General features: G+C 41.9%; 2 protein-coding genes across 2 annotated transcripts; one reads left to right on the forward strand and one right to left on the reverse strand.

Annotated features, from left to right (window-relative positions):
- Window positions 1–251: 251 nt before the first annotated feature.
- Window positions 252–10,105, forward strand: slc19a2 (solute carrier family 19 member 2). Its single transcript, XM_049570412.1, has 6 exons — window positions 252–429; window positions 3,208–3,765; window positions 3,869–4,115; window positions 4,241–4,433; window positions 6,753–6,894; window positions 7,006–10,105. The coding sequence occupies exons 1-6, from the start codon at window positions 307–309 to the stop codon at window positions 7,201–7,203; spliced, it is 1,461 nt and encodes a 486-aa protein (XP_049426369.1). The 5' UTR covers window positions 252–306; the 3' UTR covers window positions 7,204–10,105.
- Window positions 10,106–12,088: 1,983 nt separating this feature from the next.
- arl6ip6 (ADP-ribosylation factor-like 6 interacting protein 6) lies at window positions 12,089–15,034 on the reverse strand. Its single transcript, XM_049569791.1, has 4 exons — window positions 14,348–15,034; window positions 12,738–12,791; window positions 12,357–12,489; window positions 12,089–12,272 (listed from the first exon to the last, which is right to left on the reverse strand). Exons 1-4 carry the CDS (start codon window positions 14,553–14,555, stop codon window positions 12,179–12,181), a joined length of 489 nt encoding a protein of 162 aa, XP_049425748.1. The 5' UTR covers window positions 14,556–15,034; the 3' UTR covers window positions 12,089–12,178.
- Between the last annotated feature and the right edge of the window lie 127 nt (window positions 15,035–15,161).

The following is a 15,161-nucleotide window of genomic DNA, read 5'->3' on the forward strand; positions in this document are numbered from 1 at the left end:
TTTCACCATCAACAATCTATAATATCATCAAAAGAGTCAAGGTTGTGGATTATGAAGGCCATAGCTCTCAGATCCGCCTGGTTCCAAGGCAGTATATACATAAACTGAGGTGCATAAACCACACACCATCTCCGCCATCAAGGTAAAACAAGTTCCCACTCCTCTGCTGCTGTTCCACATTCTGACCACCTGGGGGCAGTAGTGTATCTGAGTCTTAACACCCCAGATATCAGCATAGGCAGCACCAGAGAAGAAGCATTTCGCTATCAGAAAGCAACGTGTGGAGGTCATGCCTGCGGGTTCAACATGTCTCTACTCGACCCCACTCTCCTCCTCTGTGTGAGCGGCTTCTTCTCCAACTTGCGGCCGTCGGAGCCTTTCCTCACCGCCTACCTGATGGGACCGGACAAGAACCTGACGGAGACTCAGGTGAGTTAGCACGCAGGGCTAAGGGCTACTGACTGAGCGGCTGCTTACAGGAGCTTGCATCACTTCTTGTGTTAAAGCGATGAGAGGCAAGAAGTTTTTAGTTTTGATTACAATAGTCACAAGTCTTACTTTGAAAAACCTGGTGGGTGTGCTGCAAGGTAGATGTTCAGTTTGCAGAGGAGGAAGTGGGTATACTCTCATATCCACGGATCAGGCAAAACATTAAACCACTGACAGGTGAAGTGAGTAACTTCGATTGTTCTGCTGGGAAACCTTTGGCTCTGGCATGTGGATACCACCTGACGTGTTCCACCCTCTCAAACACCGTTGCAGACCAACCCCTCGTCATGGCAGCAGTACTCCCCATTGGCAGTGGCCCCCCCAGCACAAAAAAAGCCACACTGCAGAAACTGTGTGGAAATGTCCTTTGGAGCGTGACAAAAAGCTCAAGGTGTCAACCTGGCTTCTAAATTTCCCAGGTCCCAACCTGCTCAAGGATTCTTGTGATGTGCCGGTACCCCAGATGTACCCCTAATCCAAGGTGGGGCCTCCTTGGATCGGACTTGACCCTTGACACAGAGTGTCCTGCTGTGTCTGGCACCAGCAGATCCATTTAGTCCAGTGGGTTGTGAGGTGGGTTAATGGCACGTGCCACAGATGCTCATTCACATTGGGATCTGGGGACTTTGGAGGCCAGGCTGACACTTTGAGGTCTTTGTGTTTGTCCTGCAAAGGTGTTTGAGTGGATAGGACATGTCAGGTGATATCCGCATGAATGCCAGAACCAAAGGTTTCCCAGCAGAACAATGTATTAGAACAAAATAATCAAGGTTATTCACTTTACCTGTCTGATCATTCTGCTGTTTTCAATTCAGTATCCGACCAACTCTCAAACTCTGTCATGGCTACTTATGGGTCTAATCATGGATGTAAACTGTAACTGCACTTGACGTTAATGGAGGCATACAACCATGAGGTGGAATTTCTTGTTTCTTGGTACACCTCTACAGTAGCTGTTTGTGCCAGAGCTGGTGTGCATTGACACACATTCCTCACGCTTTGCGTGTTTCCTCATCATTTTGGTCTGCCTTTGTACTGCTGTCTCTCGTCAACATGTCAGTTAGCATGTACATGGGATTTATCATGGTTTCCACGCACTGGGTCGTTCTCAGGCTCGCTTAATGTGATGTGACAATCTTGATGTGTTAAGGGTTGCTTAATAATACATCTGGATGTGTTCTAATGGCTCAGTCCTGTTGTTTAGTCAGAATAGCCCCAACGACAAACTCAAACACACTTGCCCCTGACAGGATTATCCCTCAGGAAAAACTGGAAAATATTCTGGTTAATCCTGAAATAATTACCTCCATCAAGATCTAAGCTGGCCTACAAAAATCTTTCACCAGGAAGCAGTGATAAATCTTTCTTTGCCCTGAATGACATTGGTTTATATCTAAAGTATTGGAAAATGCTTCAGAAGCAGACTATTTTAAGGCCTCACTGCCAGTCAGAGCAGTTTTAGGAAATGCCATAACTGGCTGAAGATATTACATCATCTACAAATAGACAGGAAGTCAGTGCATTATGTCTTCACTTAGAAAATGGCCTCTGATCCTGTTCTAAACACTTTAGAAACTACAGTTACTCAGCTTTGACTCTGTTACACTGAAATGGTTTGAGTTCTATTACTGGGAATTTGTCAGGATGTCCATTGCCACATGCATTTATGTTGTGCCACAGGGAAATGTGCTTGGGTCATGGAGGTTGTGCATCTATACATATGACTTTCAAACAAGAATGTATAGATGTGCATGTGATCCAGTTCTTCGCTGCTCAGGGAAATGACAAATAAATGTCAGCACGTTCTTACACGGGAGAACGTGGAAATTAGCTGTCTTGTCATTTAGAGCCCCGCAAACGTCCAAAAATTCAAGGTCAGGGGTCACTGTGTCCTCACGTCTGTTTCATTCTCATAAATGTGAGAAGGCCTTGAGGGGATTTCTTCTAATTTGCCACAAACATTCAGTTGGACTCAAATGATTAGATTTTCTTAGTCTAAGGTCAAAGCAATCTGTGATCTCACATCTGTCTCGTTCCCATGAATGCAAGAAGACCTTGAAGGGTTTGCTTCAAATTTGGCAAAAACATCCACTTAGACTCAAGGATGAAGTGATTAGATGTGGGTGGTCAAGGTTACTGTGTCCTTGCGTTCGTTTCATTCTCATGATAGCAAGAAGGCCTTGAGGGATTTGCTTTAAATTTGGCACAAACATCCACTTAGACTCAAGGATGAATTGATTAGATTTAGGTGGTCAAGGTCACTGTAACCTCACATCTGTCACATTCTCATGAATGTGACAACGCCTTAGGGGATTTCCTCAAATTTGACACAAATGATTACTTGTACTCAAGAATGAAGTGATTAGATGTCGGTGCTCAAAGGTCAAGGTCACTGTGACACGGCAAAACCTATATTTGACCATAACTCAAGAGTTCATACACTAATTGTGACAAAATTTTACACAAATGTCTTAATAGGATGAACTGATGAAGTGATGATATTTTATATCCAATAGGTCAAAGGTCAACTTCACTGTGACATCACAATGTTGTGCAAAAACTCAAGCTCAAGCTGTAACTCAGGAACAGAAGTGGAGACATTTGGTCAGATACTGAATTGGTGACACTCATCTTGGATGTCCACCTTGAAACTGTGCTGATTGTTTAGATCTTCTGGAATGAAATCTTATTTCTGTAAATGTTATCTCTTATCTGCAGGTTGTTAATGAAATCTATCCAGTCTGGACATATTCCTATCTGGCCTTGCTCTTCCCCGTCTTCCTGATCACTGACTACCTCCGCTATAAGCCTGTATTGCTCTTGCAGGCCACCAGTTTAGTAGTGACCTATGTTATGCTGCTGAAGACACAGGGCATGGTGGCCATGCAGCTCCTGGAGTTTTTCTTCGGGCTGGCCACAGCCTCGGAGGTGGCCTACTACTCCTACATCTACAGCGTGGTGGAGCCGGCACACTACCAGAGAGTGACAGGTTACTGCCGCAGCATCACTCTGTTTGGATCAGCTGCTGGATCTCTGATGGGACAGCTCCTGCTTTCTTTGGCCAAAGCTCAGCTGGTCCACCTCGTCATTATCACGCTGTCATCAGCCGCTGTGGCCTTCGTTGCACCCTGGTTTCTACCCATGCCCAAGAGGAGCTTGTTCTTCCATAAGAGTGCAGAAGCAGTGGAGGAGAGGCCACGCAGCAGCTCAGCGCTGTTGGAGAAGGCTGAAGATTCAACGGCCAGGTTGCCTCCAAACAGCCAGGACGCCCCTACAGTGAGTGTTCAGGACACACCTGATAGGAATTCATCTGTTAAAATGTGAATAAGTATATTTGTATAAAGAGATACATTCAGTCACTCCTTCATTCTCCATGCAGATACCCAGCACCTCTGACACAGGAAAGCATAGCAGTGGTGTTGTGGAGGTGTTAAAGATACTGCTTGATGACTTCCTGAAGTGCTACAGATGTCAGTCCCTCCTGGCCTGGTCGCTGTGGTGGGCTCTGGCCACCTGCGGCTACTTCCAGGTCATCAACTACGCCCAAGCCCTATGGGAGAACGTTCGTCCATCGCGGGACTATGAAATCTACAACGGCTATGTAGAGACACTGTCCACACTGCTAGGTAAGGGGTGCCACTGTCAGGTTTAAAATAATCTGTGGCCTTTTGTTTTAGATGTAAAATTTATTTATTTATTTTTTTTTTAATTTAGTGATGCGCTTGTGTGTCTGTGTTGTGCTGATCCTCAGGGGCCCTGGCAGCGCTGCTGGTGGGTTACCTGCCTGTGTGCTGGGCAGTGTGGGGGGAGCTGGCTCTGTTTCTCTTTTCCCTACTGATGGCTGCGTGTGTGTTTGTCATGGACACAATGAAGAACATATGGGTGTGTTACAGCTCATACGTTCTCTTCAGAGCCACATACATGCTGCTCATCACCGTGGCTACGTAAGTACAATGTCAGACTTGAGGCAAATGTGGTTTATCTTGGTTATATGAAGTTTGGCTTTTGGCTTTCTGCTTTCTCTCGGCGCTGCTCGTGTTTGGTGGACCAGTGAAAGACTAGTGCACATCAAGATGGCTCGAGTTAGGCCAGGCTCAGTCTACAGTTTCAAAATCCTGACTGATTTTAAAGTAGGGTTGCATCCTGCACAGAAGAGGAAACTTCACAGTTATTCTTCTCTCGCTCATTTCAAAAACGCACACACTGTAAGATTTATAAAAATAATGGCGTGTCACACACTGCAGGTTATTTAAAAGTATCGTGCAGGAAGGAGCATGAATGCTTTTGTCATTTTTGTGTAGGCCTAAAGTGAGACTTACAGTCTCCAAATGCAAACTTGTGTGGCTAATACACCAAATAAAAAAGTGTTTTAACATTTTGTCAACTGAAGTTTGCTTTGTACATCTGTGGTGCCTTTTCCTCTAAATTTTGAACCTCAACAGTAATGGCTGGTCTTAAGTCTCACTAGCTTATTCAGCGTGTCTCAAATTGTGTACTAAACACAAGCGTGCTAAGTATTAAATGGTGTTGTCGACTAGAAGCTGTCGGTAATGTTTGTTCGGTCTGTAATGGCTTGTACTGCGAAAAATAATGCGAATGCTAACGTTAGCGTGCTAGTTAACGTTAGCATTTGCGAGCTAGCTAACTTGCTGCTAGCTACAGCACTTTAATCATTGCTGACGTTGTGGCCTAAATTTGGTTTATGTGTGGGTGAAGATAGCGGTCAAGTGTTGGCGATAATGCTCCACTGCACGTTTGCAATTTTCATGTTAGTTACACATTTTTTACACTAGGGACCAATAATGTTGTCAGATAGAAGCTGTCGATATTGTTTGTTGGGTCTGTAATGGCTTCTACTGTGAACAATAATGCGAATGCTAACATTATCTTGCTAGTTAGTGTTAGCATTCGCTAGCTAGCCAACTTGCTCCTAGCTACGGCAGGCCAATTTAATGGGGGTGGGTGACGATAACAGTCAAATGTTGGCGAGAATGCTCCACCGCCCTTTGCAATTTGCCGTTTAAAAAGAAGGCGACAAAGAAGAGGCGGTTAAAACAAGTCACTGCTGTTGAAATTAGTGCACCACACAAGAAGTACGTACATTGAAGTGCACTAACAGGAGTACGCAATTTGACTCCAAATGCAAAAAATGGAGAATTTAATAGTGCATTGAGGTAGAGCCTTCGCCATACGCGTACGTGTACCTCCCCAGAATTGTAACTATGTGTCCCGATGACGCAGACCTCCTGTCTGGCTTCATACTGTATGAGCAGAGGTCGTCGCTAGGCAAATTGATACAATGTAAAATGCCATAGGCTTGTGCTAATAACATTAGCATGTTGTATTTGTTTGGCAAACGTGTTTAGTACAGGACAGTTGGTATGTCGGTGAACTTTGTGAGTTGTAATGGAGCTAAATTGTGTGCGTTACCTTTGTCACGTGTTGCAGTTGTCCCTGGTTTTGTATGAGAAGAGGAAAAGTCTGCTAGCTGCTGGGCTAATTTATACAATATAAAATTCCATAGGCTTGTGCTAATAATGTTAGCATGTTGTATTTGTGGGGAAAATGTTTCCAGATAAAGACAAGTGTTGTCTTGTGTTTGAAATTGTCTCTATTAAGCCATGTTTAATGTGTGTTTGAGTGTGTTTTGAATCAACTAAACTTAACAGCACTTGACAGAAACCTCCACCGCAGACTAGTGTTTTGGAGGTGTAACTGCAGAGTGACCGCTGTAACGTTTTTTTAAACAGTTTCTGTCAATTACAGAAGTGATGGACAGACTGGCAATGCTTCAGGATATATTTAGGACGGAATAAGCTTTATAACATTTGTTTGTCAATGATCTCAGACAACTTTAAAAAGAAAAAGGAAGAGGGAAAGGGGAAACAAGATTGCAACAACCATTGATTCTAATGTCTAAACATGAGCCATGAGGTCCTCAGTTAGAGCCACATTCCTCTTCTGGTGTTTGAATACGATCTGGATTGAAAAGTGTGGGAACACTGTTGAATCAAACCCCAACAAAGACCAGCACGAGCTTAAACAAATAGCTGCTGGGTCTGTTTTTCTTTCGTTCTGGCTCTCAACCCTCTGTTTCTCCTTTAGTCGGGGTGGGTTTGGATGTCAGTCAAGTTCTACCAGTGTGTCGTATTTCAGATGTAATATTTTGGCCACCAGTGTGTGTAACAGCCCTTCATTTACACTGTGCTGCAGACCTTGACCCTCCTCATATATTTTCTGATGTCTGCTCCCTGACCCTTCAGATATCAGATCGCAGCCAGTCTCAACATGCAGCGCTACGCCTTGGTATTTGGAGTGAACACCTTCATCGCCCTGCTGCTGCAGACCCTCCTCACTGTGGTGGTGGTGGATTCAGCCGGCCTCAGCCTTGATGTCTTCGCTCAGGTGAGGAGGAACATCGAGCTCTGTGACACACACTGTCCCACTCCTGCAGTGTATTTGATTATTTTTAGTATTATTATTTATTATTGATCGTTGATTTGTTTCCTCCTGCAGTTCCTCATCTACGGCGGCTACTTTGCTGTCATTTCTGGCATCTTCCTCTTTGCTGGAATTTTCAAATTGGCCTACAGGAGGCGCTCCAAGCAGCAAGAAGAGGAGGAGGAGGAGGAGGTCAGCGATAACAGCCCAGCAGAAACAACTCAGACTCTCCTCAATTCGGGGACTCCAGCTCCGATGGAGAGGACACAATAACATATTGATTAGACGATAGGTGAGTGAGCACAGCGGCTGTAGCTTTGTCTACACAGACTGAAACACTTGTAGCTGTACGAATATTTTTGTGTGACCGAAAAACCCCTGATGAGAGCACTAAGAATGAACGACAGAAAATTTGATGTATATGCAAATCAAGGAGCAAAAAGAGCGGCACAGATGGGAGACAGTTCTTCAAAGGTTCACACGTATGAACGTCTTGTTTCACTTTAGTCTTTATAGTGTGAAAAAAAAAAGATGAGTTCATCTTTAAAAGAACTGATATATACTGTACGTATGTACGATGTTACAAATGTTGGTGTTGCCTTAGACTTTATGTACAGAGACATAAGGAATGTTGCCTTAATAGCACTGCTACTACTGTGTTATAGCTGACACCAGCCAAAAAGATATTTTTATATTTATAATTGCGTAGATCGTGTATTGCACTCAGGGCTTTGCCGAATAGTTCGAAGCTTTATTCATAACGTTGACATTCGAACGCTGCACACCTGCAGATCCAGATTAGGCTACAATAATGTTATTACATTATACTAACAGTAGAATTAGATTCTACTGGTGACTGCGTAGGATTATTTCAGACTCATAATCCAAACATTTCCAATAACTCCCCAACATGTTTTAATCTAATGAAATATTCAGCTTCAGTTCATATCTGTTGGTGTTTAGCCTTGAAAATAAATGGTCAAAAACTGTCTTCTCTCCCACCTGCTGGACACAAAGGGAGGCACACATAATTTATATATTAAGAAAATAAATACTTAGCACTGTGTGACGATATATCGCCACACAAAAATATCGCGATACCAATCATTTGAAGCTTCAATCAAAAATGTCAAAAGAAGCTTAGAGTATTAAAAAAATGACAGGTATTGGTACTGATGATTATTGGTAACAGGTTTATCAATATGTATCTGAAGTGAATGAAAATGAAACACTGCTGTTGAGGCTTGAAATGTTAAACTGTTTACCTGCATCACATGTTCGATATTGTTGTGACAACAATAGAGCTGTATGGCACAAAGACATACAATATTTGTTAGTGGATTGCTGCTGATTCGGCCCTGCACATGGGATTTGTTGACTATAAGACAATTATGGAACATAACCATCCTTTATGGATAAAAAGTGATGACCTAGTTATCATCAGCTAATTAATTTCGAAGAAATAATACAAATATGGGCACATAGAAACTACAAATACCTGCAGTAGAAAACGCGTCTTCCACACACGCACTTAACTAAAGTAAACTAAGCTAGCTCGTGTGTAGCTTTATATAAATACAAGCTATTTATAAGAGTGTTGGGTTAGCAGCTTTGCAACTGTAGCACTGGTTTTACAAAGATTTTGTTATACGGATTAGTCACACAAACAGGTCCCTCGTGTTCGTGTTCTGCAAATACATGTTTTCAAATGCCTTTTTATGTCAACAAACAAATATCTTGAATTACTGTAAAAATAATTTACGTGTCTTGTGATCCGTACGCACAAATTGTAAGACTTAACTTGGACTTGTCTGTTGACTTGCACATGACTTGTACTTTCCTTGACTGATTCTGGACTTGTCTGGAAATTTTTGACTGACTTAAGACTTAACTTCGACTCTGTTGACTTACACATGACTCATATTTTTCTTGACTGATTTATGACCTATGTTGAAACTTTTCTCTGCTGACTTGACACTTGACTTGGACTTGTCTTACCTGACTTATTACTTGGATTTGTTTTGACTGACTTAAAACTTAACTTGGACTTGTCTCTGTTGACTTGCGCATTTCTTATACTTTTCTTGACTGATTCAAGATTTGTCTTGAAACTTGTCTTTGCTGAATTGAGACTAAACTTGGACTTGTCTCGAAACTTTTCTCTGCTGACTTGAGTTGAACTTGTCTTACCTGACTTGTGACTTGGATTTGTTTTGACTCACTTAAGACTTAACTTAGACTAGTCTCTGTTGACTTACACATGACTTATACTTTTCTTGACTGATTCTGGACTTGTCTTTTGACTTGTCTTCACTTTTCTCTGCTGACTTGGGACTTGACTTGAACTTGTCTTACCTGACTTGTGACTTGGATTTGTTTTTGACTGACTTAAGACTTAACTTGGGTTTGTTTCTGTTGACTTACGCATGACTTATACTTTTCTTGACTGATTCAGGACTTGTCTTTTGACTTGTCTTCACTTTTCTCCGCTGACTCGGGACTTGACTTGAACTTGTCTTACCTGACTTGTGACTTGGATTTGTTTTGACTGATTTAAGACTTAACTGGAATTTGTCTCTCTTGAATTGCGCATGACTTATACTTTTCTTGACTGATTCAGGACTTGTCTCGAAACTTTTCTCTGCTGACTTGACACTTGACTTGGACTTGTCTTACCTGACTTGTGACTTGGATTTGTTTTTGACTGACTTAAGACTTAACTTGGGTTTGTTTCTGTTGACTTACGCATGACGAATACTTTTCAAACAAATAGTTTTAATTATCGTTAATAAATGTCATGTCATGTGATCCGTACGCACAAATTGTACGACTATAGACTGTATTAAAACTCGACAAAACCCTCACAGATCTTTTTAGATATTTATGCACCGCAGGCATTTTGCTGTATGAGACCATACTTCGGTCAGAGGATGGCCCGCCTCTCTTACTTCTCCCCTGTGTATTGTGTCTCTATGTCTGTTCATTCCAGATTTCCGTTAAATTCTTTGTACTGTTTTTTTAGAACTGATCGTACATGAAAAAATGTGTGTGTGATTTGTTATTTTTCTAGAAGGTGTATTGTGATGGTGATATGAATATAATGTATGGGTGTGTATTTTCACTGTTCCTTTTTATTTTCTAATCATACTGTACCTTTAAATAAACAGAAAAAACATCTATTGTTAAATGTTTTCTTTTTTCAGTAACAGGTCATGATACTTTCATGACTGCCTTTTAATTGAATTTACACTAAACTGTTACACTCTTATTCTTCCTATCTGTGTCTTTTATGCACTTTTATTTCTCTTAATTGTATTTTTCAGACGTCATTATGTAAAGCACTTTGAGTTATCGCTGTATGAATGTGCTGCCATGCCTAGTCTTGATACTTGTCCCAGCTAGCCTAAGACTAGTCTTGGATTTGTCTCCATTACTACAGCTGATTTGAGACTTGACTTTGACATATCTCTTAAGTGTCTTGACTGACTCGAGGCCTAACTTCAACTTTAAGATGTCTCTGTTAACTCGAACCTTGGCTTGGATTTGTCTTGACTGAAATGAGAACTGTCTTGAAATCTTTCTCAGCTGACTTGAGACCCGACCTGGACTTGTCTCTTTTAACCTGAAATTTGACTTGGACTCGTCTTGATTGATTAAAAGATTTGTCTTGAAACTCATCTTTGCTGAATTGAGACAAGACTTGGACTTGTCTCTCTTAACTTGATACTTAAACTTATCTTGACAGACTCAAGACTTAACCTGAACTCGTTACAACTGATTGAGAAATAACTTTGACATGTCTCTGACTTGTCTTGACTGACTTGAGACTTGACCTAAACTTCTCTCAGTGAACTCGATACTTGACTCAAGACTTGACTTGGACTTGTCTCGACTGATTCGAGACCTATCTTGAAACTTTTCTCTGCTGACTTGAGACTTCACTTAGACTTGCCTCGACTGACTCAAGCCATGACTTGGGCTTGTCTTACCTGACTCGTGACTTGGATTGGTTTTGACTGACATAATGGTTTGGAAGAAATATTTTCTCTGCTTCTCTGTCCTCTAATAATCCCTTAGATTGGTCTTGTGACTGCTTGCAGTGCTCCCCTGAGGCTGGGAACCACTAATCTAATAATGACTCCACGCAGATAAAACCGAAAAAGTTTCGTTATACTTATGTTTTAAAATTTTACCAATAATGAAACTCTCAAAAGTATATCCGTCTACACTGTGGCCTGATAAAAAGTTTGGTCCTAAATCACATCAAACATAGACTCTCAATACACTCTCTCAAACGTATTAAATCAATAATAAACTAAGGAAAGTGGTGTAAAGTTAAGCTCCTCGGTCAGTCTGCTGCAGTTAAAGAACAGTGCCATCTACTGGCTGCAAGAGTCAACTACCCGACAGTGTGCTCTGGTAAAGGTTTGCCTGACTGTGTTTATAGTCTCTGTGTTAGTCTAGTCCAGGTTTGACCAGTCTAGATATTTGGTCTTGGTCTGGTCTAATGTAGCGTGGATTAAGAGAAAAAACTTCTGTGTTTTAAAGAGTGTCAAGGTTACTACTGGGATGCCTCGTCAATCGGATCAACTCTCTAGGAGGAAGTTGTTTAGGTACCATCCCTGGAAATGGCCAAACATTTTCAAAAATGACACATTTAAGTCAAAATGGCCGACTTCCTGTTGGGTTTAGAATATGGCTCCAAGAGGCCTTTTTGCACATCTCGGCATGTTACATATGTCTACCAAATTTCGTACTCGTAGGTTTAACGGGCTACGACTATCCCGGCCGAAATAACTCAACAAACTATTCGTGAAACGTATACGTGCTGGAATAACTTTACGTTACATTATGTTGAGAAACAAATATCTTTATTGCATCACAGACAGGACACATCTTTCTCAGTGAACATAACTGTAAGTGGAAAACAAACAATGCTATCTCTTGAGAACTGTGTGTATGCCTGGTCTGACGTCTGTGTGAGATGCGCACATTCTCACCGCACATTCGTCCTTTATGAATACCAGTGTTCTTAAAGGAAAAGGCACACGTATCTTATATACATCTGGCCCCAGAAACTTTTAGGAGACATCTGAATCATACACAACCACAGCCCTTTTTAAACTAGCTGTTGATAGAAAACAAGTCCTACAAATACTTAATATCAAACCTTCCATGACAACCTTTTATTTGAATTTCATTGTGAAGAACGTCCCAGTAGCACTTCTACTGAGGGCGTATCTGGGTGTCAGGTGAGGCTCCAGATGACAGTGAGCATCCCCATGACGCCATTAAGGACAGCGACACCATAACCAATGTGGAGACGATGGCCGGATACACCTCTGGAAGAAAACACACACAAATGTTGAAGTCACCGCCTGCTTTCTGCAAGTGAGGTTGAAGCACACTGTGACTCGGTGTGTAACCTGAGGTGGGCCAGAGTCAGAAGTGTTCCTGACGCCATGCCAGGCTGGTACGAGTCCAGGTAGGTGAGAGTCCATGAGAAGGCACAGCAGATACACCCTGCTATTAGTGACAGCACCAGGATACTCCAGAAACCTACACACACACACACACACACACATTACTTATATTTTGGGGAAGTTACATAGACATGAATTTGCAACCCTGCACTCATGGCACTGTTTCGGATCCCCTATTTTTCTACTTTTTTGACTTTCAAGGTCAGGGCGAGGGGGATGGTGGGGTGACTTGCAGTTATCTTTCAATAAAAAATTGCTATAAAATGGTTTATGCAGACATGTAGCTTTGACAAATACAGATCTCATGCACATGTTGATACTCACCCAACATCCTGTGTTCAGCCCCATCCTCTCCCGTCACTCTCTCTGCCCGCAGCTCTGAAACAGTCACAAGGAATCGGTATCACCACTGACAAGATTAGTTTGACAACATGATTTACTCAAGGTCCACTTATTATCTTCTGGATCTGTCAACCTCATCTCACAGTCTTCATGAGACATGGGGTGGGGAGGCTAAACTAGTACCGTACGAGTAAAGACTATTTTGCCGAACTTCTCTTTCCAATGTCAAAATGAACGTTCAGTCTCACGTTGCAGTCGAGGTTCATTTTATGTCATTTTGAATCTTGTCGGATTTGGAAATCCATGTTTTGCTGTCCAGAATCAGCTGATCCATCTTATTTTTGTGCCAGCTTTTCAAAGCAACATTGGATTGGATCACCCTGATCCAGATACAGACTTTTCAAGATGACCAAATCTGGAAAATCAGTGCTTTGAATGGGACCACATATCACAATGTAGGCTGCTGCTGGCTATGTAAAGAGCAGGTAGAATAGCCAGTGAGGGGCCACCTTTTATATATCAAGTGATAAATTAGTGTCAATTAGTGACAGCTATTTTGGGGATTCTTCTATGGGGACAAAATACTTTTTTTCCCCATATGAACAACCCATTTTCAAGATTTGATCCAACTGATATCTGAAATCCAATCAGATTACTTCTGAAAGACTGGGCCTCATGATTGTCTTCTTCCTGTTTTGTTCACTACGGCAGTGCTTTAGGCCTGAAAGTCACAAAAATGTGGTCAAACTGACTTGACGGAACACAGTGAACCTTTCAAATTAGATTTTACACAATATCTTACTATAATGACGAAAACTCTGTGTGTGTGTTCCACGTTTTTCTCCTCACTGACTTGGTCAATCCATGTGAAATTTGGCACAGTGGTAGAGGGTCATGGGAGGATGCCAATGAAGCAATATTACATCAATTGGCCAAAGGGGGGCGCTATAGCAACCGACTGAAATTGCAAACTTTGAATGGGCATATCTCATGCCCCGTATGTCGTAGAGACATGAAACTTTGCACAGAGATGCCTCTCCTCATGAGGAACACATTTGCCTCAAGAACCCATAACTTCTGCTGATATAGATTTTCCACCATTTTGAATTTTTTGAAAAACACTTCAAATGGATCTCTTCCTAGGAAGTTTGAGCGATCTGCATGAAACTGGGTGAACACAATCTAGGGACCAATATCTAAAGTTCCCTCTTGGCAAAAGTTGGAAAACTTCCTAAAACTGAGCTGGTGAGGACAACATTTTCAATTTTATAGTCTTAGAAGTAAAAAAAATAAGATCTGTTGGTTGGAACTGTAAAGTTACAATTTGAAAGTGTCACTGCATTTTGAAGATTAAAACTATTTTAAAGTTTAAAAACAATGTCAATATTTATATTACAGTTAATATTATTCTGAATCTTCGGTGGCAAAAGCAATGAGAACATCCCGAGTGAAAACTGTGCCGTCCGACCCCAGTCTCCCCTACTGTAGAGAGTATTGTACTTCATTCCATGGGCTCATTTCTACATATTGATTACATACCATGATACAATGCTTCTATTGGCCGATCTCGCCATCTTGTGTGCTCACTTTACCTTTGAGTATCGGGTATATGAGGGCGCAGACACAGCCAACAGCAGCCACAGCTACCGCAGAGCCCAGCACTGACAGCACGACCACGGACCAGGATTTGGGGCCGGTCCGGTTGGTGCAGGTCGGTCCTGCTCTCCCAGCTGCTCCCTCGGGATGAGACTCTGCTTGATCCTGATCCTCTGAGAGACCGAAACCCGCATTCCTCTGCATTGTGACGCACTTTAAAGTACTAACTTTGCCTTACGTCAGATGGGATAACTTTAGTATAGATACACGTCTCTATAAGTCAGAACTTGTGCGTAAAAAAATTCTGCATGGCAGAAACTGACCGAGTTGGAGTTGCATCAGTGGAAGACTTACTGTGAATCACTTCCGCACACAATCTTGTCCCTCAGGCTGTGCCGTCAGTGTAGTTTTATTCTTTTTTCTCTCTCTGTAGTTAATGAGCGTGTCAAACAATTGCTACCATCAATTTCAAGGTCTGTAGTTTTCAGTCCCGACGTGCCAGAACCAAAGGTTTCCCAGCAGAACAATGCACTGAAACAAAATAATCAAAGTCATTCACCTCACCTGATTGGTGTATGTGTGTGCTTTTTTAATGTGTATTTATCTGGTGTTATATGTGACGTAACACTGCCTGATGACTAATTATCTGCAGAATAACCAGCAGAAATCAGAATCTTAATTTAGGTGGTGTTGTCCTTTAACTGTGACTGCAGCATGTCTCTCACAACTTAACAAGACCACCAGAGGGCGCATGCGCATTCCGGTGCTTTTATTGTGGCAGGTACAGCACAACTTAAACGGAAGTATCCA

This window comes from Epinephelus fuscoguttatus, linkage group LG24 (genome assembly GCF_011397635.1).
Source record: "Epinephelus fuscoguttatus linkage group LG24, E.fuscoguttatus.final_Chr_v1".
NCBI lineage: Eukaryota > Metazoa > Chordata > Actinopteri > Perciformes > Serranidae > Epinephelus > Epinephelus fuscoguttatus.

Excerpts from the sequence above, each read along its gene's own strand:
- slc19a2 (XM_049570412.1), top strand. The coding sequence starts at position 307 with ATGTCTCTACTCGACCCCACTCTCCTCCTCTGTGTGAGCGGCTTCTTC. Across the intron at positions 4,116-4,240 it reads GACACTGTCCACACTGCTAG|GGGCCCTGGCAGCGCTGCTG; the intron begins GTAAGGGGTGCC and ends GCTGATCCTCAG. Across the intron at positions 6,895-7,005 it reads GCCTTGATGTCTTCGCTCAG|TTCCTCATCTACGGCGGCTA; the intron begins GTGAGGAGGAAC and ends TTCCTCCTGCAG.
- arl6ip6 (XM_049569791.1), bottom strand. The coding sequence starts at position 14,555 with ATGCAGAGGAATGCGGGTTTCGGTCTCTCAGAGGATCAGGATCAAGCA. Across the intron at positions 12,792-14,347 it reads CATATACCCGATACTCAAAG|AGCTGCGGGCAGAGAGAGTG; the intron begins GTAAAGTGAGCA and ends TGACTGTTTCAG. Across the intron at positions 12,490-12,737 it reads GGCTGAACACAGGATGTTGG|GTTTCTGGAGTATCCTGGTG; the intron begins GTGAGTATCAAC and ends GTGTGTGTGTAG.